Genomic DNA, 27,192 nt, shown 5'->3' on the forward strand with positions numbered 1-27,192 from the left:
GGCACAGCCAATTAGAGGATTCGAATTCCGTCAGGCCACGCCTCCTTTTTTTTCGTGATCGACGTGTGGCCGCGCGGCGGATGTCCGTTAAACCGAAAAGGAACGAGCTGGAGATTGGAATTAAATCAGTGTGATGGTGGATAGGAAGCAGGGTAAGGGACGGCGGCGGCGGCGGCGGCTAAGGGGTGTTTTGTTTTTAAAATTGCGGGGCTGGGATGTGTTTACTTGCCCCGACCTCGGATTGGTGGCAGCGGCCTCCTGGCTGCGATTAATCACTGTCACCGAGGCCCCCCGGGGGGGGGGGGGGGCAGCGGACAGGTGTTAACACACGAGGGAGCCCGCGACTCTCAAACGAGGAGCGGAAAGAAATTTGCTCAGACGCTGCAAATCTGAGTCAAAAGAAAACTGCTGAGACAACCCTGAGCAAGCCGGTCAGCAGCTGTAGAGACAACAGGCCTGGCAACGGTTGGACGAAGAGCCCCGCCCGAATCGGTAACGCCCGCTGTTCTCTCCACAGGACCAGCCGAGCCCCGCGCTTCCGGCGGTTTCTGGTTTTGCCTTTGACTCGGAGTCGGTTTAAAGTTAACTAACAGTTTACCCACAGCTTTAACGTGAAGAGACAGGCGGACAGGAAGTGAACAAAGGACTGTGGTCTGTCTGTCTGTGTGTGTGTGTGTGTATAGATTTTGTGTGTCAGGCCTTGTGGGGAGATTGCATTTATAGAGAGCGCCTTTCGCCTCCTCGGGATGTCTCAAAAGTGCTCCACGGCCAATTCACACATTTTGAAGTGTGGTCACTGTTTTAGTGTAGTCAGAGGACCAACCTCAGTGAAATCCTCAGCTGTTAAGAAGTTGTGACATATTTCTCCTCAATCCTTCGGGAACTTTATAAACAGTTTTGAAGTGGCAATTCTAGAAGTGAGTATACTGCACATTAGCTAAATGGAAATTTTTTTCTTGGATAGAGGTTTAGGGGCTTGCATCCCCCTCCCCAGAGTTTTTTTAAACAATTTTTTTAGTTATAATTTTTCCATTATTATCTATATATTTTAATATGTGGAAAATATACCCCACTAAGCTCAGAACAAATGTAAAAGTATGTATGTTGTAGCAATCTCTTGTAAAGCCACTGAGAGTCTGGAATGTACTCTTGACAATATTAGCACACAAATGCTAAATCAGTTTGTTTGATATTCTTTGGTCATTATTTTAATGCAGGTATTAAACCTTTTTAAGCAGGCTAACACCACCATTAAAGTATCTATAGAATTTTAAAAATGTTGTAGCACAGATGTAAGCTATTTAGAACATTTTACCTATGCCAGCTCTCTGAAAGAGTTATCCACTTAATCTCATTCATGTATATAAGTTTTTTTTCAGATGCTGCCAAGCCTTTATTCACAGAGCTCCACATTACACCCACACCCGAGATCAGCTCTTATAAATGGATATGAGAGTTCCCAATTGATACGCACTCCTGAATACAATTAACACTAATTCATATAAATCATAAGGATACAATTAACACCATTCCCTTGCTATTGCCCTTTCATTTTGCCCTTTTAATATATTACCTTTTCAAATACTTATCCACTTCCTTTTAAAAAGTTATTATGAATTTTGTTTCCTCCTATTTCTAAAATTTCTCATAATCTTGCCCTTTTAATTTTTTTGGTGATTTAAAATTTATGCCCTCTAGTTACCAACTAGTGGAAATATTTTTTTTCCAATTTACCTCGTAATTTTGAGCTCCTCTATCGGATCTCGCCTTATCCCGTATTGCTCTAATTTTTTTTAAAAAGCCACGGTTTTTCTAGTCTCTTATAACTGAATCCTCTCATCCTTGATATCAATGAATGCATCAACTTTTGCTCTGCTAATATCGCCGACGGTCATTTCTGGGCTATAATTGATATAACTTATCTGCTGTGCAGCTGTACAATTTTCATCAGATGATGGCTGCATAGAACACCCTGACCTTTTCTCATTTGCTGCCCTGTGCTTTTGGAGTCAGGATATAATATACTTATTTGGGCCATCTCTTTCTCTGCAAGATCCATTCAGGTCCACAATGTAGAACTTGCTATTTTTAAAGGAGTGAATAAATATTTGAAAGAGAAAAGCGAGCAGGGCAGTAGAATTGGTTTGGGATTATTCTAGCAAAGACCTGGCATAGACACAATGAAGAGAATGGCTTTCTGTGCTATAAAATTGGAGTTGTATTCTTTGGAGTTTGAAGGTTAAGGGGAGATCTGATCGAAGTTTATAAGATATTATGGGGAACAGAAAGGGTGGATAGAGTGAAACTATTTCCGCTGGTTGGGGATTCTAGGAGTAGGGGGCACAGTCTAAAAATTAGAGCCAGACCTTTCAGGAGTGAGATTAGAAAACATTTCTACACACAAAGGGTGGTAGAAGTTTGGAACTCTCTTCCGCAAACGACAATTGATACTAGCTCAGTTGCTAAATTTAAATCTGAGAGAGATAGCTTTTTGGCAACCAAAGGTATTAAGGGATATGGGCCAAAGGCAGGGATATGGAGTTAGATCACAGATCAGCCATGATCTTATCAAATGGCGGAGCAGGCACGAGGGGCTGAATGGCCTACTCCTGTTCCTAAATATCTATGGTTCTATGGAATATATATAAATGAGAATATAACATAACTTAATGGGGATAAGGTATAAATAAAAATTAAATTAAGTGCACAAGATGTATATGGAAGATAAGTTGCTGAGGCTAAGCATAACACTGTTTAATTTTTAAAAATAGATTAGCCTCCAAAAATAGTGAGTATACTCAGTACACCCAAGTGTAGCCTTGATTACATGCTAACAAAAAGTGAGCATACTTTTGCCTCTGAAGTAAAGTATGCATTTCACTACACCACTTATCAGTCTACTTCCATGCTGCTTGTCCTTCACACTTTCTCTTTTCTTGAAATCTTAACATCCCTACAGATTTTTTTAAATGCACCTTGAGGCTGTTTCTGTGCTAACTATAAATTTTGTCATGAAAGCCAGACTTTTGGCAGTTTGAAGTTTTTTTTAAAAGAAGGCTCAAAAGATAGATTCCAAATGTATGGGAAGTACCATTGTTTAGATAAATGGAGTTTCTATAGCAGAACCCCATTTAATTTATTCGACTACCTTGTAAAGTGAACAACTGATGCTAGCGCAAAAGTTGAGGCACCAGAAATTTCCTTGGAAGAGAATTTCTTGGGATGCTGTCAACTACTGAAGCACCAAAAATTATCAGCTGCCGCCAGTGGCTCTTGCATTTGGAAGCCTGATGAAAGGGTTCCAATGCAAGTATACAAAATGCCCACTGGGAGAAGTCCGATATAAAACTACAAGTTGCACCTATTTCTCTCTCTAGGATCATTATTTAGCAATGAGTTCATTAGAATCATTGTTCTTCAGACAACTTGCTAGTTCAAAACATTTGTGAACAAAATTAAGTGGAAAGGGAGAAAAATAAAGAAATGCAAAAGAGAGAAGGAAAGCTAACAACAAAAATGGGGAAGTGAAAAGAATTGAAAAAAATGAAGCACAAGATAAGCGAGAGAGAAAATGAAGTTGGGGACAGGCAAAAGACTAAAGTTATGGAGGAGTGGGCAGAGAGAAAGAAACAAGTGAAGAAGAAGGAAAGAACAGCAGAAATGGGGGAAGAGAGAGAACGGGAGAAAGAAACATCAGGCAGGAGCAGGACAAAGAGAGGAGAAAAAGAAACAGGAGTGGGGAGAGTTAGAAAGTGAGACAGACAAAAAAAGAAACAGTGTGGGGAAGACAGAAACCAGAGAAGGCAAACTTTTTTTTTGGAGATTTACATTTTTTTTTATTCGTTCATGGGATGTGGGCGTATCTGGCGAGGCCAGCATTTATTGCCCATCCCTAATTGCCCTTGAGAAGGTGGTGGTGAGCCGCCGTCTTGAACCGCTGCATTACATGTGGTGAAGGTTCTCCCACAGTGCTGTTAGGAAGGAAGTTCCAGGATTTTGACCCAGTGACGATGAAGGAACGGCGATATATTTCCAAGTCGGGATGGTGTGTGACTTGGAGGGGAACATGCAGGTGGTGGTGTTCCCATGTGCCTGCTGCTCTTGCCCTTCCAGGTGGTAGAGGTGCTGTCGAAGAAGCCTTGGCGAGTTGCTGCAGTGCATCCTGTGGATGGTACACACTGCAGCCACTGTGCGCCGGTGGTGATGGGAGTGAATGTTTAGGGTGGTGGATGGGGTGCCAATCAAGCAGGCTGCTTTGTCCTGGATGGTGTTGAGCTTCTTGAGTGTTGTTGGAGCTGCACTCATCCAGGCAAATGGAGAGTATTCCATCACACTCCTGACTTGTGCCTTGTAGATGGTAGAAAGGCTTTGGGGAGTCAGGAGGTGACTCACTGGCCGCAGAATACCCAACCTCTGACCTGCTCTTGTAGCCACAGTATTTATATGGCTGGTCCAGTTAAGTTTCTGGTCAATGGTGACCCCCAGGATGTTGATGGTGGGGAATTCGGCGATGGTAATGCCATTGAATGTCAAGGGGAGGTGGTTAGACTCTTGTTGGAGATGGTCATTGCCTGGGACTTGTCTGGCGCAATTGTTACTTGCCACTTATGAGCCCAAGCCTGGATGTTGTCTGGGTCTTGCTGCATGCGGGCTTGGACTGCATCGTTATTTGAGGGGTTGCGAATGGAACTGAACACTGTGCAGTCATCAGCGAACATCCCCATTTCTGACCTTATGATGGAGGGAAGGTCATTGATGAAGCAGCTGAAGATGGTTGGGCCTCGGACACTGCCCTGAGGAACTCTTGCGGCAATGTCCTGGGGCTGAGATGATTGGCCTCCAACAACCACTACCATCTTCCTTTGTACTAGGTATGACTGCAGCCACTGGAGAGTTTTCCCCCTGATTCCTATTGACTTCAATTTTACTAGGGCTCCTTGGTGTCAAATGCTGCCTTGATGTCAAGGGCAGTCACTCTCACCTCACCTCTGGAATTCAGCTGTTTTGTCCATGTTTGGACCAAGGCTGTAATGAGGTCTGGAGCTGAGCGGTCCTGGCAGAACCCAAACTGAGCCTCAGTGAGCAGGTTATTGGTGAGTAAGTGCCGCTTGATAGCACTGTCGATGACACCTTCCGTCACTTTGCTGATGATTGAGAGTAGACTGACGGGGCGGTAATTGGCCGGATTGGATTTGTCCTGCGTTTTGTGGACAGGACATATCTGGGCAATTTTCCACATTGTCAGGTAGATGCCAGTGTTGTAGCTGTACTGGAACAGCTTGGCTAGAGGCGCAGCTAGTTCTGGAGCACAAGTCTTCAGCACTACAGCCGGGATGTTGTCAGGGCCCATAGCCTTTGCTGTATCCAGTGCACTTAGCCGTTTCTTGATATCACGTGGAGTGAATTGAATTGGCTGAAAACTGGCTTCTGTGATGGTGGGGATATCGGGAGGAGGCCGAGATGGATCATCCACTCGGCACTTCTGGCTGAAGATGGTTGCAAACGCTTCAGCCTTGTCTTTTGCACTCACGTGCTGGACTCCGCATCATTGAGGATGGGGATGTTTACAGAGCCTCCTCCTCCCGTTAGTTGTTTAATTGTCCACCACCATTCACGACTGGATGTGGCAGGACTGCAGAGCTTTGATCTGATCCGTTGGTTGTGGAATCGCTTGGCTCTGTCTATAGCATGTTGCTTCTGCTGTTTAGTATGCATGTAGTCCTGAGTTGTAGCTTCACCAGGTTGGCACCTCATTTTTAGGTAAGTGTGGTGCTGCTCCTGGCATGCTCTTCTACACTCCTCATTGAATCAGGGTTGATCCCTTGGCTCAACTGAACTCCAACTAATCCAAAACTCTGCCACCTATTTCCAATCCCAAATAAATCTTGTTCACTTATCACTCTGATCCTTGCTTCCTGTTCCCCAGTGCATCAAATTCAAAATTCTCATCCTGAAAACATCCTCCATTGTGTCTTTGCAATCTCCTACAGCCCTTTCTCCTCTGCTCTTTTAGTTCTAGTCTGCTGCACGTTCTCCCCTATCTTCACTCTACTACCATTGGCAGAGCTTTCAGCCACCTCGCTCTCACAGTCTGGACCACTCTCTATCCACTCCCTCAACTTGCTGCATGTTCCTAATCCTCCTTACAACCTAAAAAATCGGCACAGAGCCTTTGGCCATCTCTCTTAGTTCACCTGCTGCGGGTGCTTTATCTGACTACTCCCCTCTTTCCCCCCCCCCCCCCCCCCCAGGTAAAACGCTTTGGGATGCTTTGCTCTGTTAAAGGCAGAGGAAGGGTGACATTCCCAAGGGGAGGTAGGGGAATAAAGAAAATAGTGAAGACTTCTTTGGAACTGGTTGGTGGCAGCAGAGACCCTGTTGAAGTGGCAGCAGGTGGTGTGGGAACAAGGAACAAGTAAGGAATAGACACCTTGTATGGGTGTATGACTGACATTGGCACAATATAAGGTTACTGAGAAGCTCATACAAGTCAACAGATGGTCAAACTCTGCATCTAGTTTCATAAAAACTGTAGAAACCAGAGTCTGTCAGATTGTTTCTATCTCGTTAGTGTAGATCTATTGATCCAGACAGGGCAGAAGGGTTATTGCTGTTATTCCAAAAGGACAATCTGTCAGGAGAAAAAGCTATAAATAATAGACAAGTTGGAACTATTGGTCAGTTTCTCTAGAAGCAAACTTGCTGCTGGCTTAGTTTTGTGGGGTCTATGGGTTGCTAGATAGAAGGGGAATGGTTTCAGAGTTATTATCTATCGGTGCTGCCATTGAACCTCTTGTGGATAGTAGATGCAAAGGTGAAACACATTCGTGCACTCCAGGCATCTTGTTGCTTTTAACACTGTATAATCCATAAAACTGGAAGAAAAAGGGATGTAACTATGCTTAATTTACATTAGATGTAGTGAAGCAATGCTCATTTTTTGACTTGCTGCAATATGGAAAATGTGATCAAAGCACACCTGTATTCCAATGACATCAAACACTTAAGTGCTGCTTATTTAAAATTCAAAGAAGGTTATGGCTATATTTTAGCTAGTGATCTGAGATCGAGATCTACAGTATCAATTTGCAACCGGCAGTTATTTTTTATACTACTTGATTGCAAATCCAACTCTCCTGATTAATAGCGAGCTTTAGACTGGTAAATTTTAAATGTATGTAAACGTAGGAATGCCTGTATACTCAACATTTTAAATAAATTCTGCTTAAGTTTATAATGTGCCCAGGAGATCCAATAGACCCTGTGGCAGCTTTTAAAACTTGGTTTGACACTGCACTGGAGTTATATTTTGAAACACCTTTTTAGAACAATCCCAATTGGCTCATAACCCTGAACTATTTTTGTTTGGGCCTGACACCCAACTGTTAAACTCCTTGGGATGACTTGCTATGTAGAAACGGCTCTATAAATCTAAGTTTGTTATATGTAGTAGTTGGCATTTGGATTGGCTTAGAAGCTGATCTGGGGGCTCCCAATTTGTTAAAAGATTAGCTTCTGATCTGAATAAATTTGTACGTCATGCTGTGTAATTAATCATTTTAACTTTTTTTCCCTACAGCATTTAAACAAAAGGTGTTAAAGAAATTATATTCTTCGCCACCTCTCGAAGAAAAGATCCATGAAGCTCCTACAAAAAATTCAAGGGCAAAACTAGAACAGAGGGAAGTGGAAAGGAACAAAATCAATGGTGACGCAGTAGGTAACTGGTGTAAAACATATCTGCACTGCAACAAATGAACTATAGACCCTTTTGTATATAGTAAATACAGTACTATGAATCTATTTTGGCATTCTACAACTGAAATTGACTTGACAGCACTGCTGAATCACCATGTCCCCTTGTATGCAAGCTGTCGTGACCCCCAGCAGTCTTACAATTTAATTGTATGGCTTCCACCAAGTATAATACATCTATCTTGATGGAAATATTGATTATTATTTTCATCCTGCTGTTTTAACTTTAGAAAAATAGCTATACACAAAACTTCAGTATCATCAAGACAAGAACTCAAGAAATGTATATAGTTAGACTTGCTTTGTTTAGACTTTTATACTGTGTACTAGAAGTTTAAATTTTATACATTAGATATAGCATTAGTTAGATAAAGTTTAGAAGTGTCGCAATGGCAGCATAACAGTGACCTATGTTGTGCTAATCTTGCTGGGTTTAGGATTATTTGGATGGTTTGAGCATCTAGAGTCATCACACTTGCACAAAGTGTTTCAAGCTTCATTCGCTCAAGCTTAAAGTTACATTTGGGAAGTGGGAGTGGTTTCTGGAACAAATGTTCCAAGACGTGGTCAGCATCAGACTGACCAGTAGTAGAGGATAAAAATTGGAAGCACGTCGCCATCTGTTGAGGTCAGAAGAGGAAGAAGGAGGAAGTGCAAGGGACTCCTGAGGGTGTTACCTTAATGTATAAGTACTAAATACTTATTCCAAGGAGACCAATTTGTGACGGGTAGCCACAAGCTAGGCCATGGTGCTGTATAAAAACTGGTTGCTCAAGGGAGAGAAATCCAGGAACACAGTGATAGTGGAAGATTCAATAGTGAGAGGAGTAGATGGTCACCTCTTCTGTACCCATAAATGTGAGCCCTGAATGGTCTGTTGCCTCCCAAGTATCAGGGTGAGGACAGAACTGAGTGGGTGCAGAAGCTTTTAGAGAGCAAGGGAGATCAGCCAGAAGTTGTAGTTCATGTCAGAACCAACAGTATAGAGAAGACTAAGATTAAGATCCTGAAAAAATAGTTCAAGAAATTAGGTAATTGGATAAGCAGCAGGATGTCAATGGTAGTAATCTCAGGATTAGTACCAATGCCACATGTTAGCCAGTACAGGGCCAGCCAGATTAGGAAGGTAAATATGCGGCTAGAAGAAAAGGGCTCAGATTCCTGGGGCATTGTGACCAATATACCTGAACAGAGCCAGTATTCTTGCAGAGAAGTTAACTAGAGCTGTGGAGGAGGCTTTAAATTAATCTAGTGGAGAAAAGCAGGAAAACAAAGTTGGCAGCCTGAAAGGGAAAGTAAGCTTTAAGTGTGTAGGTAATAAGGAGGTAGAAAAGTTGAAAGACACTAAACGGGATAAGAATGTTGTTTTAAAAAAAAAATTGGAGTGTGTAAGAATAAAAAAATAAGATTGACGTGGGAGTTCAAACTAAATGCAAAAAGAGTATAAGAAACAACATCAGGCAACTAGAGTCATCTATTAAAATAGAAAATTATGATCTAACAGTACCTGGTATGTGGCTGCAGCTGGTCAGGGTTGGCATTAAAATATCCCTAGGTATAAAACTTCCAAAGGAATACAGAAGGAAGAAAGGGATGTGTGGTAGTGCTATTAGGTAGAGAAATATCATGGGACGAGAGCATAAGAATTTAAATATTCAGTCCAAATTGAATCCCTTTGGATTGATCTGAAGAATGCTAAAGTGTCAATCACATTATTTGGAGTACATTATAGACCATTGAACAGTGGAAAGAAAATTAAGGGTGAAATTTGTAGACAAATTAGCTCAGTATATATTAACAATAGAATTATAATTGTCAAATTTTAACGATCCAAATATAGACCGGGTCAGGTAAAATGTTTATGGTGAACAAAGGTAGATTTTTTTTTTTTTGCAATGTCTTCAGATCTATGTTGCTCCAGAAAGGAAAGAAGCAATAGTTGACCTGGTTCTGAGTAATGAAACAGTACAAGTAGACCATTTAAAAGTAGGGGAACATTTGGGAAACAGTGATCACGATATAATTAGGTTCAGTGTTGGAACAGAAAAGGACAAGGGTATTTGGGAAAAAATTGAATTTTGCTGAGAAAAGCAAATTATAGTGAGATAAGGGACCTTAGACTAAATAGAGGGTAAAATTGGGAAATAGAACTATAGGTCATCAATAGAAAATATTTATACAGACAATGGAAAGGATAGAAATCAGGTACATTCAATGAGGGAAGAAATGGGAGTGTTTCAAAGGCTGAGTTCCATAGCTAAATCAAGGCACTGGATCAAATTTGAAACTTTTTTTTAAAAAGCAGTTAGCACTTTTTTATTCGTTCACGGGATGTGGGCGTCGCTGGCGAGGCCAGCATTTATTGCCCATCCCTAATTGCCCTCGAGAAGGTGGTGGTGAGCCGCCTTCTTGAACCGCTGCAGTCCGTGTGGTGACGGTTCTCCCACAGTGCTGTTAGGAAGGGAGTTCCAGGATTTTGACCCAGCGACAATGAAGGAACGGCGATATATTTTCAAGTCGGGATGGTGTGTGACTTGGAGGGGAACGTGCAGGTGGTGTTGTTCCCATGTGCCTGCTGCTCTTGTCCTTCTAGGTGGTAGAGGTCGCGGGTTTGTGAGGTGCTGTCGAAGAAGCCTTGGCGAGTTGCTGCAGTGCATCCTGTGGATGGTGCACACTGCAGCCACAGTGCGCTGGTGGTGAAGGGAGTGAATGGGGTGCCAATCAAGCGGGCTGCTTTATCTTGGATGGTGTCGAGCTTCTTGAGTGTTGTTGGAGCTGCACTCATCCAGGCAAGTGGAGAGTATTCCATCACACTCCTGACTTGTGCCTTGTAGATGGTGGAAAGGCTTTGGGGAGTCAGGAGGTGAGTCACTGGCCGCAGAATACCCAGCCTCTGACCTGCTCTAGTAACCACAGTATTTATATGGCTGGTCCAGTTAAGTTTCTGGTCAATGGTGACCCCCAGGATGTTGATGGTGGGGGATTCGGCGATGGTAATGCCATTGAATGTCAAGGGGATGTGTTTAGACTCTCTCTTGTTGGAGATGGTCATTGCCTGGCACTTATCTGGCGTGAATGTTACTTGCCACTTATGAGCCCAAGCCTGGATGTTGTCCAGGTCTTGCTGCATGCGGGCTCGGACTGCTTCATTATTTGAGGGGTTGCGAATGGAACTGAACACTGTGCAGTCATCAGCGAACATCCCCATTTCTGACCTTATGATGGAGGGAAGGTCATTGATGAAGCAGCTGAAGATGGTTGGGCCTAGGACACTGCCCTGAGGAACTCCTGCAGCAATGTCCTGGGGCTGAGATGATTGGCCTCCAACAACCACTACCATCTTCCTTTGTGCTAGGTATGACTCCAGCCACTGGAGAGTTTTCCCCCTGATTCCCATTGACTTCAATTTTACTAGGGCTCCTTGGTGCCACACTCGGTCAAATGCTGCCTTGATGTCAAGGGCAGTCACTCTCACCTCACCTCTGGAATTCAGCTGTTTTGTCCATGTTTGGACCAAGGCTGTAATGAGGTCTGGAGCCGAGTGGTCCTGGCGGAACCCAAACTGAGCATCGGTGAGCAGGTTATTGGTGAGTAAGTGCCGCTTGATAGCACTTAGTAGATAATGGAAAAGTAAGCCAGGATAAAATATAGTACGGCTATGAAAAGGAAGAATGGAAAAGCTAAGAGGCACTATGAAAGAAAACTGGTAAAAACCAAGAAAGGCAATTTTTTAAAAAAAAACTTTCAATGGACACGAGTAATAAGAGGAAAGTCAAGGTGGGGTAGAGTCGCTACAAAGTGAAGGGAACAAGCTCATGGCGGAAAGTAAGGGAACTGCAGAAATACTAAATAAATTATTTTCCTCTGTTTTCAGAGGAGACGAATATTGGTATTTTAGAACCACCAGAGATGATATAGGGCACTTGGTGGAGGTTGTTATTGAAAGAAAGATGGTACTAAAGATGTTACTCAAGCTTAAGGTAGACAAATCACTCGGATCTGATCATTTACATCTGAGAATCTTGAGGGGAGCTGGGGATAAAATTCTGTGAAAAGCAAAGTGCCAGAGAACTGAAGGACGGCCAATGTGACTTCCCGCCACAAAATAGGAGACTGGATAAGCCAGTTAGTCTTACTTCAGTTGTTGGTAAACTACTAGAGTCCATAATACAGGATGAAGCTGCAAAGTACTTGCACTGTCATGAGTTCATCCTGGTCAGTCAGCACAGATTTCTAAAGGGTAAGCCATGCTTGATTAACCCTATAGAGCTCTGAAGAAATAATTGATAGGTAAAGGAAATGTTATGGTTTGTGATTTTCAAAATTTGATAAGATACCACATAAGAGACTTTTGGCAAAGATAATACACGTGGAATTAGCAACATGGCTAAAGAGATAGTTGGAGGGCAAAAACACAAAGAGTAGGAATAAAAGGAAGGTTCTGATTGGAAAGATGTGAATTGCATTCTGCATTTGAGCCACTTTTATCTTCTACATAGTGAAATGATCGAGATATAGGAATTGAGAGAACAATATCAAAATTTACTGAATACCCCAAATTGGGGATGGTGATACTGAAAGACTCCACAAAGATGGAATAGGCAGGCAGCTGGCTGATACAGCTGATTGTAGAGAAAGAGACTGGGAAAAGAAAGTACACTTTAAGTGGTAAAATTTTAGATGGAGTAGAGCGATTTTAGTGTACATATACACAGGCCATTAAAAGTAGAAATCCATAAAAATGCGAACAATTGATGGATTTCGTACGGTTTTAGGCACCCCACCATAGGGTGGATATAAAAGCAGAAGAGGTGCAGAGTAGATACTGTATATTACTGGGAATGAAGCACCTTTATGAATAGACACTTAAGAAGTTAGAGCTTTTATCACTAGAACTGAGTAGATTAAGGAGTGACTTGAAGGAGGCTTTCAAAATTATGTAGGATTATGATCAATTAAATAGCAATGAATTATTTCCACATTGCTAGTTCTAGTTCAAAAATCTGCAAAGGAAGGTACAGTGCCATTTTTTTAAAACTGATGACTCATAATTAGGGTTCCCTGTTTTTGAGTTTAACTGATTTAAAACCGTATAGAACAAAAAACGTTGAAGTCTGTTTGGAGGAGGGGGAAAATGCACATTTGGACCACAGAAGCCTATTAACTTACTAGTTATTGGGTAGTCGAGGTAGCAGGACACAAATTTGTCTACCTAATGTTTTTAAATTGAAACTTTGGAAAAAGCTGCCAACTTAGTGGTTGAGTTAGAGTGGGTGATCAACTTGAGACATTTCTGTACAGAGCACACTGTGGTTATGGTGGAATTCTACCCAGAATACATTACTAGAGAAGAAGTCATGACAGTCCCAGTGGTGGAAAGCATTCAATGATGCATAAGAACATAAGAAATAGGAGCAGGAGTAGGCCAATCGGCCCCTCGAGCCTGCTCCGCCATTCAATAAGATCATGGCTGATCTGATCCTAACCTCAAATCTAAATTCATGTCCAATTTCCTGCCCGCTCCCCGTAACCCCTAATTCCCTTTATTTCTAGGAAACTGTCTATTTCTGTTTTAAATTTATTTAATGATGTAGCTTCCACAGACCTACTACCCTCTGAGTGAAGAAGTTTCTCCGCATCTCAGTTTTGAAAGAGCAGCCCCTTATTCTAAGATTATGCCCCCTAGTTCTAGTTTCACCCATCCTTGGGAACATCCTTACCGCATCCACCCGATCAAGCCCCTTCACAATCTTATATGTTTCAATAAGATCGCCTCTCATTCTTCTGAACTCCAATGAGTAGAGTCCCAATCTACTCAACCTCTCCTCATATGTCCGCCCCCTCATCCCCGGGATTAGCCGAGTGAACCTTCTTTGTACTGCCTCGAGAGCAAGTATGTCTTTTCTTAAGTATGGACACCAAAACTGAATGCAGTATTCCAGGTGCGGTCTCACCAATACCTTATATAACTGCAGCAATACCTCCCTGTTTTTATATTCTATCCCCCTAGCAATAAAAGCCAACATTCTGTTGGCCTTCTTGATCACCTGCTGCACCTGCATACTAGCTTTTTGATTTTCTTGCACTAGGACCCCCAGATCCCTTTGTACTGCAGTACTTTCCAGTTTCTCGCCATTAAGATAATAACTTGCTCTCTGATTTTTCCTGCCATAGTGCATAACCTCACATTTTCCAATATTATTGCATCTGCCAAATCTCCGCCCACTCACCCAGCCTGTCTAAATCCCCCTGTAGGTTTTTTATGTCCTCCTCACTCTCCACTTTCCCTCCCATCTTTGTATCATCTGCAAACTTTGATACGTTACACTCAGTCCCCTCCTCCAAATCGTTAATATAGATTGTAAAGAGTTGGGGACCCAGCACCGACCCCTGCGGAACACCACTGGCTACTGGTTGCCAGTCCGAGAATGAACCATTTATCCCAACTCTCTGTTGCAGGCTAGAATTCTTCATAAAATAGTAGAACATACAAGATTCTGAGGGGTCTTGACGACAGGGTAGATGCTGAGAGGTTGTTTCCCCTGGCTGGAGAGTCGAGAACTAGGGGGCATTGTCGCAGGATAAGGGGTCAGCCATTTAAGACTGAGATGGAGGAGGAATTTCTTCACTCAGGGTTGTGAATCTTTGGAATTCTCTACCCCAGAGGGCTGTGGATGCTGAGTCGTGGAATATATTCAAGGCTGAGATAGATTGGACTCTAGGGGAATCAAGGGATATGGGGATCAGGTGGGAAAATGGAGTTGAGGTCGAAGATCAGCCATGATCTGATTGAATGGCAGAGCCGGCTCAAGAGGCCGTATGGCCTACTCCTGCTCCTATTTCTTATGTTTCCAAACACTTGGCAAGAGGATTTTATCTGTGAATACACTACTGATATCTTCCTGGGTTTTTTAAGGGGGAGTTTTCTTTTAATTTTTATATTTCCACATTTTGGCCTTTAAAATCAGTCTAATGTCAACAATTGTATATGACAAGAAAAAGATAATTTCATGTCAGTTATACATGAAGTTTCTCAGTTATACTGCAAAATGCCATTTCCAGTTTACAAACCAATTAGTTGCAACAGTAGTAAGGAAAATTTTAAGATACTGAGTTTAATTGTGGATCTGAATTTGTTCCCAAATTTAGAGGATGTACATCTCTAGTAATTAGTGAGGGAAAGGAATCTTCTCAGGGCTGGGAAGAGCGAGGGATATGCAGTTACACTGCTGACCTCACCATGACCTCACTAGAGGAGCAAATGGTTAACCTGCTGTTTAATAAAAGCATAGGCAGCCCAATGTTTACTAATTGCATTTAGCACACAACAAAAAGCCAATGCTTTTCTTTTGTATTTAATTATTAACTGTGGCACTTGTATTGTGGTTGCTGTAAACACTCTGATTTTTTTTTAAAAATTCATTTAAGATACTAAATGTAATATCTTTTGTACATGATTTCTTTACATCTTCTCTACAGATGATGCCCAAATTATTCCAGTATGCAGGAAAGTCTATACAGTGAGCCTGCCCCCTTCTGGATATGAAGTGTGCTCAACTAGACCAAATGAGCAGCTTGAGTCTCAAGATTCAAGTGATGAAGAGCCAGATGGTAAGAATAGCATAATTTTGTTCCTTTTTAAATCTTTTTTCTAAAACAAAAAGGGGCAATAGTGATGTCAAACATCAGTTATATACTCATAACACACATTTTATATCTCCAAAGATGGGTTCCAGTGTACATCCGTCGCCCTATTTGATCTCACCGTTCGTGAATACCAACCCTTCTGCCTTCCCATTACAGCATGTAGTTGTTTCTTCCGTGAGTCTAGGGTCCTGCCCCCAACCATTCTTCCTGACAACCTGTTCCAGCTGTTGAACACCTGTGTAAAGAAATACTCATATTTAGCCTAAATTGGCTCTTCACAGTGCTGAAGCTGTGTCCGCTTGTCCTGCTGCCCTGGTATATCTATATTGTTTTAGGTTTAATTTATCCTGTTAAGTATCTTGTATATCTCTAAAAAGTTATATTGGCTGTTACTTTTCACAGCTTAAGAGCTCTAGATTATCAAGTTATTCATCATAGCTCCTCCCTCTGATCCCAATGATTAAGATTGTTGCTCTCCTCTAGACTGCCTTCAAGGTTGTGATGGCCCCATTATGTTTCACGAACCAGAACAGTACACTATGGCATGAAGAGGACACAGTGTAGCTTCAGTAGGACTCTGGCAAATCTAGGAAATGATTTGCTTTGTACATTACTACCTCACACTGTTTAGACATGATGTGGAGATGCCGGTGATGGACTGGGGTGGACAAATGTAAGGAATCTTACAACACCAGGTTATAGTCCAACAATTTTATTTTAAAATCACAAGCTTTCAGGTGACGAAGGGGATAATCTCCGAAAGCTTGTGATTTTAAAATAAAATTGTTGGACTATAACCTGGTGTTGTAAGATTCCTTACATTTGTTTAGACATGGTGAGCACTGAGTCAACTAATGCCTTGCCCTGTGTTTCAATGTTTCTGTAAGTAAGTTCTACCCCACGTAGTAAATGTGTCTCCTATTTTTATTTCTATATATTCATTCCCCATAAGCTAATTGAAAATTGCTTAAGAAACAAAAATCCTGTTCAAACATGCGGTGTTCCTGTATTTACATCAAGTTACATCAGGTCTGTAGCACAGAAACAAGCCATTCGGCCCAACTGGTCCATGCCGGCGTTTATGCACCACACGAGCCTCCTCCCTCCCTACTTCATCGATCCCTACCAGCGTACCCTTTTATTCCTTTCTCCCTTGTATGCTTTTCTAGCTTTCCCTTAAATGCATCTATGCTATTTGCTTCAACTATTCCTTGTGGAAGCGAGTTCTACATTCTTACCGCTCTTCGGGTAAAGACGTTTCTCCTGAATTCCCTATTGGAATTATTAGTGACTTATCTTATATTTATGACCTCTAGTTTTGGACCCCCCCCGACAAGTGGGAACATTTTCTCTGTCTTCCCTATCAAACCCTTTCATTATCTTAGACCTCTATCAGGTCACCCCTCAGCCTTCTCTTTTCTAGAGAAAAGAACCCCAGCCTGTTCAGCCTTTCCTGATTGAAAAATTTCCTCTCAGTTCTGGTATCATCCTTGTGAATTTTTTTTGCACCTTCTCCAATGCCTCTACATCCTTTTTATAATATGGGGACCAGAACTGCTCACAGTACTCCCAAGAGTGGTCTAAACAAGGATCTATACAAGTTTAACATCCCTGCTTTTCAATTCTATCCCTGGAGAAATGAACCCCACTGCTTGGTTTGCCTTTTTCATGGCCTTATTAACCTACATTGCTACATTTAGTGACATGTAGAGATATTATCCAAGCAATATATGGCCTCCTTATTCTTCCTACCAAAATGCACCACCTCACTTATCTATATTGAAATTCATTTGCCAATTACATGCCCATTCTGCAAGTTTATTAATGTCTTCTTCCACTTTATCGCATTCTTCCTTTGCAATAACTACATCCCCCCCACCCTCCTCCCACCCGATTTGGTGTCGCTCGAAAATTTTGAAATTGTATTTCCGATTCCCGAGTCCAAATTATTAATGTAAATTGTGAACAACAGTGGTCCTAGTACTGATCCCTGTGGAACATCACTTCCCACTTGTTGCCACTGAGTAGCTACCCTTAACCCCTACTCTCTGTTTTGTAGCCAGCTTGCTATCCATTCTACTACTTGTCCCCTGACTCCACATGCTCTGACCTTAGTCATGAGTCTACTATGTGGTACTTTAATGAAGGCCTTTTGAAAATCCAAATGTATTACACCTATTGCATCACCCTTGTCTACTCTTTTTGTGTTACTTCTTCAAAGAATTCATTAAGGTTGGTCAAGCATGACTTTCCCTTCTGAAATCTGTTGCTCACTACTCTTTATTATATATTTGTTTTCTAAATGGTTTTCTATTACACCTTTGAATAAAAATTCCATTATCTTTCCTACCACCAACGTTAAGCTAACTGGTCTATAGTTTCCTGGACTTATTCTAACTCCCTCTTTAAATATAAGAATAACATTAGCTGTCTGCCAGTCCCCTGGCGCTATTCCCTATTCTAATAAATTTTTGTATACATGTAATAGTGCCTCTGCTATCTTTTCCCTAACTTCTTTTACTATGCGTGGACGCAATCCATCCGGACCGGGGTTTTATCCTCTAAGTTTAATTAGTTTATCAATTATCTTTCTCGCCCACCCCTCACCCTCCCCACTGTTCTATTTTAAATGTCTTTTATATCTTTTTTGATCTCTTCTACCTTGTTAGTCTCCCTAGTAAATACTGAGGCAAAGTAATTATTCAATATTTCTGCCATTTCGCTGTCATCACCTGTGAGTTTATCTTGTGCATCCCTTAGTGGCCCTGTCCCTATCCTGGTTTTTCTTTTGTTATTTATGTATCTGTAGAATATTTTACTATTTTTATATTCCTGGATAATTTAATTTAATCATTCCTCTTTGCTTTCCTAATTTATTTTTTACTTCTTTCCAAACTCTTCGTATTCCCTTTTGTCATCCTCCTTTATTGTTTATGTACTTAAGAGTATGCCTTTTTCTTTAGTTTCAGTTTTACCCTTGTCTCGTTATTCATCCATGGGTGCTTCATTATTGGCGAGTTTGTGCTTGTTTCTTAGAGGAATATATTTCTCCTGATCACCTCTTGATTACCGTTTTAAATATTTCCCATGGCTGTTCTATCTCTTTGTCAAGTTTAAACATTTTTAAAATAAGGAATGAGCAACATGGCAACATCAACAGTCCAGTTAAAGAATATGGTGGGTTTATGGCTGTTCTGATTCCGTCTCGTTAAATTTGTGAACATCTAATCCAACCATATACAGTATAGCTATAATAGATCCTGTGGACCACGACTTTTTAATTATTTGTTCTCCGATGTGGGCGATGCTGACAAGGCTGCATTATTGCCTATTAATTGTATGATTTATATCAATTAGTGTTAATTGTATTCAGGTGGTGGGTATCAATTGGGGACTCTTGTATTTTTATAGGAGAGCTTAGCTAGGGTATGTTGTGTGTAAGGGGAATCTCTGTGAATAAAGGTTGGAAGCAACTAAATACCAGGCTCGAGTATTCTATCCTTCACTACATAGCTATCCAATTTTATCATTGCCTACCCTAGATCTCCTGCATTCCTTGTGGTGATGGTGCTCCCATGATGTAGGGAATTCCAGGATATTGGAACAGTAACACACGTTCGGTGAGGTGGTCACACCGCAGGTAAAGATTACGCAGGCAGAAAGGAAATGGGTGACCGCCAGGCAGAGTAAAAGAACTAGGCTGTTAGAGCAGGAGTCCCCTGGGGCCATCTCCCTCTCAAACAGATATTCCGCTTTGGATATTGTTGGGGGAGATGGCATCTCAGGGGAATGCAGCAAGAGCCAAGACCGTGGCACCATGAGTGACTCAGCTGCACAGGAGGGGAGGAAAAAGAATGGGAGAGCAACAGTGATAGGGGATTTCATCATAAGGGAAACAGATAGGCGTTTCTGCAGCCGCAGATGTGACTCCAGGATGGTATGTTGCCTCCCTGGTGCTAGGGTCAAGGATGGCACGGAGCGGCTGCAGGACATTCAGAAAGGGGAGGGTGAACAGGCAGAGATCGCGGTCCATATCGGTACCAATGACATCGGTTTTTTAAAAAAAAGGATGAGGTCCTGCAAGCAGAATATAGGGAATTAGGAAATAAATTAAAAAGCAGGACCTCTAAGGTAGTAATCTCAGGATTACTCCCAGTGCCACGTGCTAGAGAGAGCAGAAATAGGAGAATAGACCAGATGAACGTGTGGCTTGAGAGATGGTGTAGGAGGGAGGAGTTTAAATTCCTGAGGCATTGGGACCGATTCTGGGAAAGGCGAGACCTGTACAAGCTGAACGGGTTGCACCCAAGCAGAACCAGGACCAATATCCTCACAGGGGCATTTGCTAGTTCTGTTGAGGAGGGTTTAAACTAGTGTGGCAGGGGGATGGGAACCAAAGAGCAGGTACAGATAGGACAAATTCAGACCAGGAAACCGGGAAATAGAAAAGCAGTTAGTGACGTAGTTAGCGACTCAAAGGCAAAAGAAGCAAAGATTAAATAGTATTCAGCACAGGAATTTGACGGGGTTAAAGGGTATATACTTCAATGCAAGGAGTATCACAAACAAAGCAGATGAGCTAAGGGCACCGATAGACACATGGCAGCATGATATCACTGCTATAGCGGAAACCTAGCTTAAAGTGGGGGATAACTGGCAGCTCAATATCCCTGGATAGAGTTTACAGGCAGGATAGAGCGGGTGATTTTTTTTTTTAAAAAAAAGGAGGGGTAGCATTATTGGTTAAAGAATCAATTACAGTTGTAAGAAGGGATGATATGCTAAATGGATCATCAATCGAGGCCATATGGGTTGAGCTAAGAAATAAAAAAAAAAGGGTAGTCACACTACTAGGAGTGTACTATAGACCCCCGAATAGCGAAAGGGAGATAGAAGAACAAATATGAAGACAAATTTCTGAGTGCAAAATTAAGAGGGCAATTATAGTAGGGGACTCAACTACCCTAACATCAACTGGGATTCAAACAGTGTGAGGGGCACAGAGGACGCAAAATTCTTCATCGGTGTCCAGGAGAACTCTTTTAGCCAATACGAGACAAGCCCAACAAGAGGGGATGCAATTCTAGATTTAGTCCTGGGAAATGAAGATGGGCAAGTGGGTGAAGTGACAGTGGGTGACCATATTGGGGATAGTGACCACAATTCAGTTAGTTTTAGCATTTTTATGGAAAAGGACAGAGTTAAATCAGGAGTAAATGTTTTAAATTGGGGGAAGGCAAATTTTACAGAACTAAGAGGGGATTTGGCAGAAGTGGACTGGACACAACTACTTGAGGAGAAATCAGTGGCAGGCACTAAAAAGTGCAATTACAGGTACAATGCAGACATGTCCCCTCAAAGAAAAAGGGTGGCACTGTCAAATTTAGAGCGCCCTGGTTGTCTAGAAGTATACGGGGCAAGATAAAGCAGAAAAAGAAAGCTTATGACTGTCACAGAAAACTAAATACTGCAGAAAGCCTAGAGGAGTATAGAAAGTACAGGGATGACGTAAGAAGGAAATAAGGAAAGCAAAGAGAGGGCATGAAAAAATATTAGCTAGTAAGATTAAAGAAAACGCAAAGATGTTTTATCAGTACATTAAGAACAAGAGGATAGCTAAGGAAAAGGTGGGACCTATCGGGGATGATAAGGGTAACTTTTGTGTGTAGAAGCAGAGAATGTGGGTAGGGTTTTAAATGAATATTTTGTCTCCGTATTCACAAAGGAAAGGGATGATCCGGACGTAGTAGTTAAAGAGGAGAGGTGTGAAATATTTGCTAAGGTAAACATAGAGAGAGGAAGCACGAGAGGGACTGGAATCCTTGAAAGTTGAAAAGTCACCAGGGCCGGATGGATTGTTTGCTAGGCTATTGAAGGAAGCCAGGGAGGAAATAGCGGATGCTCTGAGGATCATTTCCAATCCTCACTAGATACAGGGGAGGTACCGGAGGACTGGAAGACTGCAAACGTAATACCATTGTTTAAAAAGGGTACGAGGGAAAGGCCGAACAATTATAGGCCGGTCAGTCTTACCTCGGTGGTGGGCAAACTATTGGAATCAATACTGAGAGATAGGATAAACTGTCACTTGGAAAGGCATGGTTTAATCAGGGATAGTCAGCATAGATTTGTTCAGGGAAGGTCATGCCTTACAAATCTGATTTTAAATTCTTTGAGGAAGTGACCAGGAGGATTGATGAGGGTAGTGCAGTGGATGTTGTCTACATGGATTTTAGTAAGGCATTTGACAAGGTCCCACATGGCAGACTGGTCAGAAAGGTAAAAGCTCATGGGATACAGGGAATTGTGGCTTATTGGATCCAAAATTGGCTCAGTAACAGGAAACAAAGGGTAAAAGTCGATGGATGTCTTAGCGAATGGAAATGTTTCCAGTGGTGTGCCACAGGGCTCAGTGTTGGGTTCCTTGCTGTTTGTGGTATATATTAATGATTTGGACTTGAATGTAGGGGGCATGATTGGCAAATTTGCAGATGATACAAAAATTGTCCGTGTAGTTGACAGTGAAGAGGATAGCTGTAGACTCTAAGAAGATATCAATAGGTTGGTGGAGTAGGTGGAAAAGTGGTGAATGGAGTTCAAACTGGAGAAGTGTGAGGTAGTGCACTTAGGGAGGGCAAACAGTAAAAGGGAATACGCAGTAAACAGGAATATATTGAGAGGGGTAGAGGAAGTGAGAGACCTTGGAGTGCATGCGCACAGGTCCCTGAAGGTGGCAGTACAGGTAGATAAGATTGTGAAGAAGGCATACGGAATGCTCTCCGTTATTAGCAGAGGTATAGAATACAAAAGCTAATGATGGAACTGTATAAAACGCTGGTAAGGCCACAGCTGGAGTATTGTGCACAGTTCTGGTCACCACATTACAGGAAGGATGTAATTGCTCTGAAGAGAGTGCAGAGAAGATTTACAAGAATGTTGCCAGGGCTTGAAAATTGCAGCGACGAGGAGAGATTGGATAGGCTGGGGTTGTTTTCCTTGGAGCAGAGGAAGCTGAGGGGTGACTTGATTGAGGTGTACAAAATTGAGGGGCCCTGATAGAGTAGACAGGAAGTACCTGTTTCCCCTAGCAGAGTGTTCAAGAACAAGAGGACATAGATTTAAGCTGATTGGCGGAAGGATTAGAGGGGACATGAGGAAAAACTTTTTTACCCTGAGGGTGGTGGGTGTATGGAATTCACTGCCCAATTTGGTGGTAGAGGCAGGGATCCTCAACTCTTTTAAAAAGTACCTGGACCTGCACCTAAAGTGCTGTAAGCTGTAGGACTACGGACCGGGTGCTGGAAGGTGGGATTAGAATGGGCACCTGGTTGTTCTTCCAGCCGGCGCGGACATGATGGGCCGAATGGCCCCCTTCTGTGCTGTATCTTTTCTATGGTTCTAGTAATGAAGGAACAGTGGTATATGTCCAAGTCAGGATAATGTGTGACTTGGAGGTGACGGTGCACCCATGACAATGCTGTTCTTGTCCTCCTTGATGGTAAAGGTCATGGGGCTGGGCGGTACTGTCGAAGAAGCCTTGGCGAGTTGGTGCAGAGCATCCTATAGGTAGTATATATTTTTTGATTAATTAATTATTGGCATATGAGCATTTATTGCCCTTGAGAAGGTGGTGGTGAGCTGTCTTCTTAATCCGCTGCTGTCCATGTGGGTGAAGGTTCTCCCACAGTGCTGTTAGGTAGGGAGTTCCAGGATTTTGACCCAGTGATGATGAAGGAACGGCGATATATGTCCAAGGCAGGATGGTGTGTGACTTGGATAACTTGGAGGTGGTGGTGTTCCCATGCGGTTGCTGCACTTGTCCTTCTAGGTGGTAGAGATCGCGCAGTTGGGAGGTGCTGTTGAAAAAGCTTTGGTGAGTTGCTGCAGTGCGTCCTGTGGATAATACAACAGTCATGGTGCGCCAGTGATGGAGAGAGTGGATGGGGTGCCGATCAAGCGGACTGCTTTGTCCTGGATGGTGTCGAGCTTCTAGTGTTGTTTCAGCTGCACCCACCCAGACAAGTATTATTCCATCACACTTCTAACCTGTGCCTTGTAGATGATGAGGATTTGGGTAGTCATGAGGTGAGCCACTCGCCACAGAATAACCAGCCTCTGGCCTGCTCTGGTAACGACGGCATTTATTTAGCTGGTCCAGTTAAGTTTCTGGTCAATGGATCCCAGAATGTTGTTGGGGAATTTGATGATAGTAATGCCATTGGATGTCAAGGGGAGGTGATTAGACTCTCTTGTTGGAGATGGTCATTGCCTGCAGCCACAGTGCACTGGTAATGGAGAGGGTGGATATTGGTTGGAGTGCCTATTAAGTAAACTGGAAAATAGTGAGTATTCCAGGTAAATAGTGTGTGTTCAATTACATACCTGACTTAAGCCAGAGGCTAAGGAGTCAGAAGGTGAGCTGCTTGTTGAGGAATGTCCTGCTCTTGAGGCCATGGTATCGATATGGCTGATCCAGTTAAACTTCTGGTTAATGGTGACCCCCAAGCTGTTGATGACAGGGATCTTGGTGATAGTTGGGGGAGGGGGTTGTTGGGCTTTCTCTTTAAGATGGTCATTACCTGGCACTTGTATGGTACAAATATTACCTGCCACTTGTCAGCCCAAGCCTAGATGTTATCAAGATCCTGCTGTATGCTGGCATGGGCTACTTCATTATAGAAGGAGTTGTGAATGGAACTGAATTTTCAGCGAACAGTCCTAATCTTGAATTATGACAGAGGGAGTCATTGATAAAGCAGCTAAAGACGATTAGGCCAATGATGCTTGAAGAACTCCTGCAGCAATGTCTATCGCTGTGGTCTTCAACACCACTCTTCCTTTTTTGTCTGGTATAATTCCAGTCATTGCAGGATTTTTTTCTTGACCCTCATTCAAGTTTTGTCAGAGCTCCTTGGTGCCATACTTGGTCAAGTGAATCGAGCCTGGGGGTGGGGAGAGGTTGGCAATTGGGGTGGAATTCAGGAATCGGGGCTGCGGTGCATCAGGTCTGCAATGGGGGGTAGGGGGGGAGATAGGCTGGTGAGCGGGACTGGGGGAGGCCGAAGACTTCCTTGGGGGAGTACTCCTGCTCTTCCTGGCCCACAAGGAGTGCTGAAAGAGGCACTTGCCTTGGGGGACCGGCAGCTCCCGCTTCTGTTTCACTGACTAGTTTCCTGACCCGGGAAACCCATGCAGCAGCAGTACATTTCAAATCGGGTTCCCAATTGTACTCGGATGCCCCAATATCTGCCGACCACCCCCCCCCCCCCCCCCCATCCTTTGTGGATGGGACATACCTGGCCAGTATGCCTCATTGATGGGCAGATGTGAGAGGGAGTGGTTAGTTCTGGTGCAGAGGCCGCCAGCATTTAAGTTGGGATGTTGTCAGGGCCCATAGCTTTTACTGTGTGCAGTGCACTCAGCAACTTAGTATCATGTGGAGTGAACTGAATTGCTTGGACATTGGCATCTATAATGGTGGGTACCTCAGGAGGGGACTGAGTAAGATCATCCACTCGACACTTCTGGCCGAAGACATTTGCAAACACTTCAGCCTTGTCTCTTGTGTTCATGTGCTGTGGATATAGTTGAGAATAGGGATGTTTATGGATGCCCCTGCCTCCTTAGTTGCCTTATTGTCCTCCACCATTCTCAACTGGATGTGGTAGGATGAGAGAACTTTGGTCTGATAATGTCATCAGTTAGCTCTGTTTATAGCCTGCTGCTTTTGGTGTTTCGAGTGCAGGTAGTGTAATAGCTTCACTAAGTTATTGCCACATTCTAAGGTATGTGTAGTAAATCTCCTAGCACACCCTTCTGTGCTGCCCATTGAGCCAGGGTTAGTCCCTTGGTGCGATGATGATGTATGATTGAGGGATAGTCCAGGCTACGGGTTATAGGCTATAGTGAGCAAAGTTTCTCCCAATTTTTCTGTATGCACAAACCAGAATGAAATTTGGGACATCTGTACTTATTACATCCACAATTTGTTTTTGGCTGGATATTTTTTTTTAAAATGTGGTGTAGTCAGTTGTGTGTATGTAGATACATGTTATCAGCACCAGTTGTAGAATTTGTTCTAAACTATTGATGTTCGTGTGCCCACAGTGAAGGGAAGAGATAGGTAATATAGTTGAGTTCAGACAATTTTGTTTGCTTGCATGGATTTAATTCACATCTGCTCTAGGCAGTGAAGTAAGATTTAATTTAGTGTAAACTGATTTGATTCACATCTTAACATGGTCTGTTTTATAAAATCTGAACCATTATTAATTTGCACTGAATTCAATTATAGCGTAAACTGGAAAATAGTACTTTAAAGGACTGCCATATTTTGGAGTTTTTTAAAAGCTTAAAATGACACTCATTCCTCCAGAATTTTGTTTTAAAGTCAGATTGAGTTGGTTCAATGATTAGAGTATTGCCTCTTGAACCCGAGCAACAAAGTCATCATCTTTTGTATTACTGGAAGTAAAAGTCAGACTGCATTTAGGGAACCCTTTGTCAGAATTGTCACACTTCGGCCAAGAAATTAAACACAGGTCATCTCCGCTTGTTCAGTGGATACTAAAGCTGTAACGAGGACATGATCAGGCTGATGTTCTGAAAAAGATGAGTAGCTCTTCAGTTTTACGATATGTTGGAATTATAATATAAATAATTTACTTTTAAGTATGCTTATTCTGTATAAAGTTTATTTCTGGTGTCTATAAATATTAGTAATAGAACAAACTGCTTAAGTAAATACTGATTCATATTGTGCTGTAATGTTTGGTTTTCTATTCCCAAAAGATTACTATTCATATTGTGACGTTATCTATCACAACTAACGTTTCCTCAATTGCAGGAGGAGATTCTTCACCAAAATTTCAAAGAAAACGTAGGCGGAGAAGAAAGTTCAATAGCTCATTGCTTGAGCACATTAGTAAAAATGCACAATCTGCACTTCAGCAGCCAGAGGCGTTACAAACTGACATCTTGCAGACACTGCAAATAGATTCTACAAAGCTTGGACCAGAAACATTAACTAAAAACAGAAGAAGAAAATTGAAAAAGAAACGACATAAAGAAAAGCTAAAGGCTGCTGGACTGGTTTCCAGAGCCACAGCTGTGGAATTCACTTATCAACCAGGAGAGGGCAGCAGTGAAGAAGATGCTGCTGAATGTGAAAAGAAGGCAGCTGAGGTCATTGACTCCTTACAAGCAATCTAGGAATTGTACTTTGATGGTACGTTCTGTAAATCCTGAATAAAAATCTTGGATAATTTCTTTCCTAGCATTTTTTTTATTTCCCCCCCCCCCCCCCCCAATCTCAAAAAAAAGTTCTTAATCTGACTTCTTCCTTGAGATTGAAGTCTATTGTAACCAGAGTTCAGTCAGCAACTAAAAAAATACTAGCCTGACTTGGACTGTTTCATGTCACAGGGAAAGTATATTTTTTGGTGTCCAAATTTATACATAATTTTTATTAGGTAAAGAAAAAAGCTTAAATGATTTCATATTGAAAGTATCTTTCTTCTCTGTTGCTTGGGAAGATGTCCATTTTGTTATGGTATGCCTGACTTACTACTGTCAAATTCAGTCTGCACCATTCTTCAACTTATTTGTGCCTTGTAGACTGGAGGATTATTAAAAAGGGTTTCTTTTTGACATTTAAAAACAATTTTACAACATTGTCAATGTAGTTATGTCAATGGAAAAAATAAAATATTTTGAGATATAACTTTTGTTTCTATAACAGGTATTTGTGAAGAGGATAAGTGATATTGGAACAATTGTAGCATATGTTAG

General features: G+C 42.2%; 1 protein-coding gene across 1 annotated transcript; it reads left to right on the forward strand.

Moving 5' to 3' along the window:
- The first annotated feature begins 133 nt into the window (after positions 1-133).
- On the forward strand, positions 134-26,670 carry erich1 (glutamate rich 1). Its single transcript, XM_067985256.1, has 5 exons — positions 134-152; positions 334-492; positions 7,580-7,720; positions 15,235-15,366; positions 26,249-26,670. The coding sequence occupies exons 1-5, from the start codon at positions 134-136 to the stop codon at positions 26,611-26,613; spliced, it is 816 nt and encodes a 271-aa protein (XP_067841357.1). The 3' UTR covers positions 26,614-26,670.
- The last annotated feature ends 522 nt before the right edge of the window (positions 26,671-27,192 follow it).

This window comes from Heptranchias perlo, chromosome 5 (assembly GCF_035084215.1).
Source record: "Heptranchias perlo isolate sHepPer1 chromosome 5, sHepPer1.hap1, whole genome shotgun sequence".
Classification (NCBI taxonomy): domain Eukaryota; kingdom Metazoa; phylum Chordata; class Chondrichthyes; order Hexanchiformes; family Hexanchidae; genus Heptranchias; species Heptranchias perlo.

Coding starts and splice junctions, on each gene's coding strand:
- erich1 (XM_067985256.1), top strand. Junction 493..7,579: donor GAAGAGCCCCGCCCGAATCG/GTAACGCCCGCT, acceptor TTTTCCCTACAG/CATTTAAACAAAAGGTGTTA. Junction 7,721..15,234: donor AATCAATGGTGACGCAGTAG/GTAACTGGTGTA, acceptor TCTTCTCTACAG/ATGATGCCCAAATTATTCCA.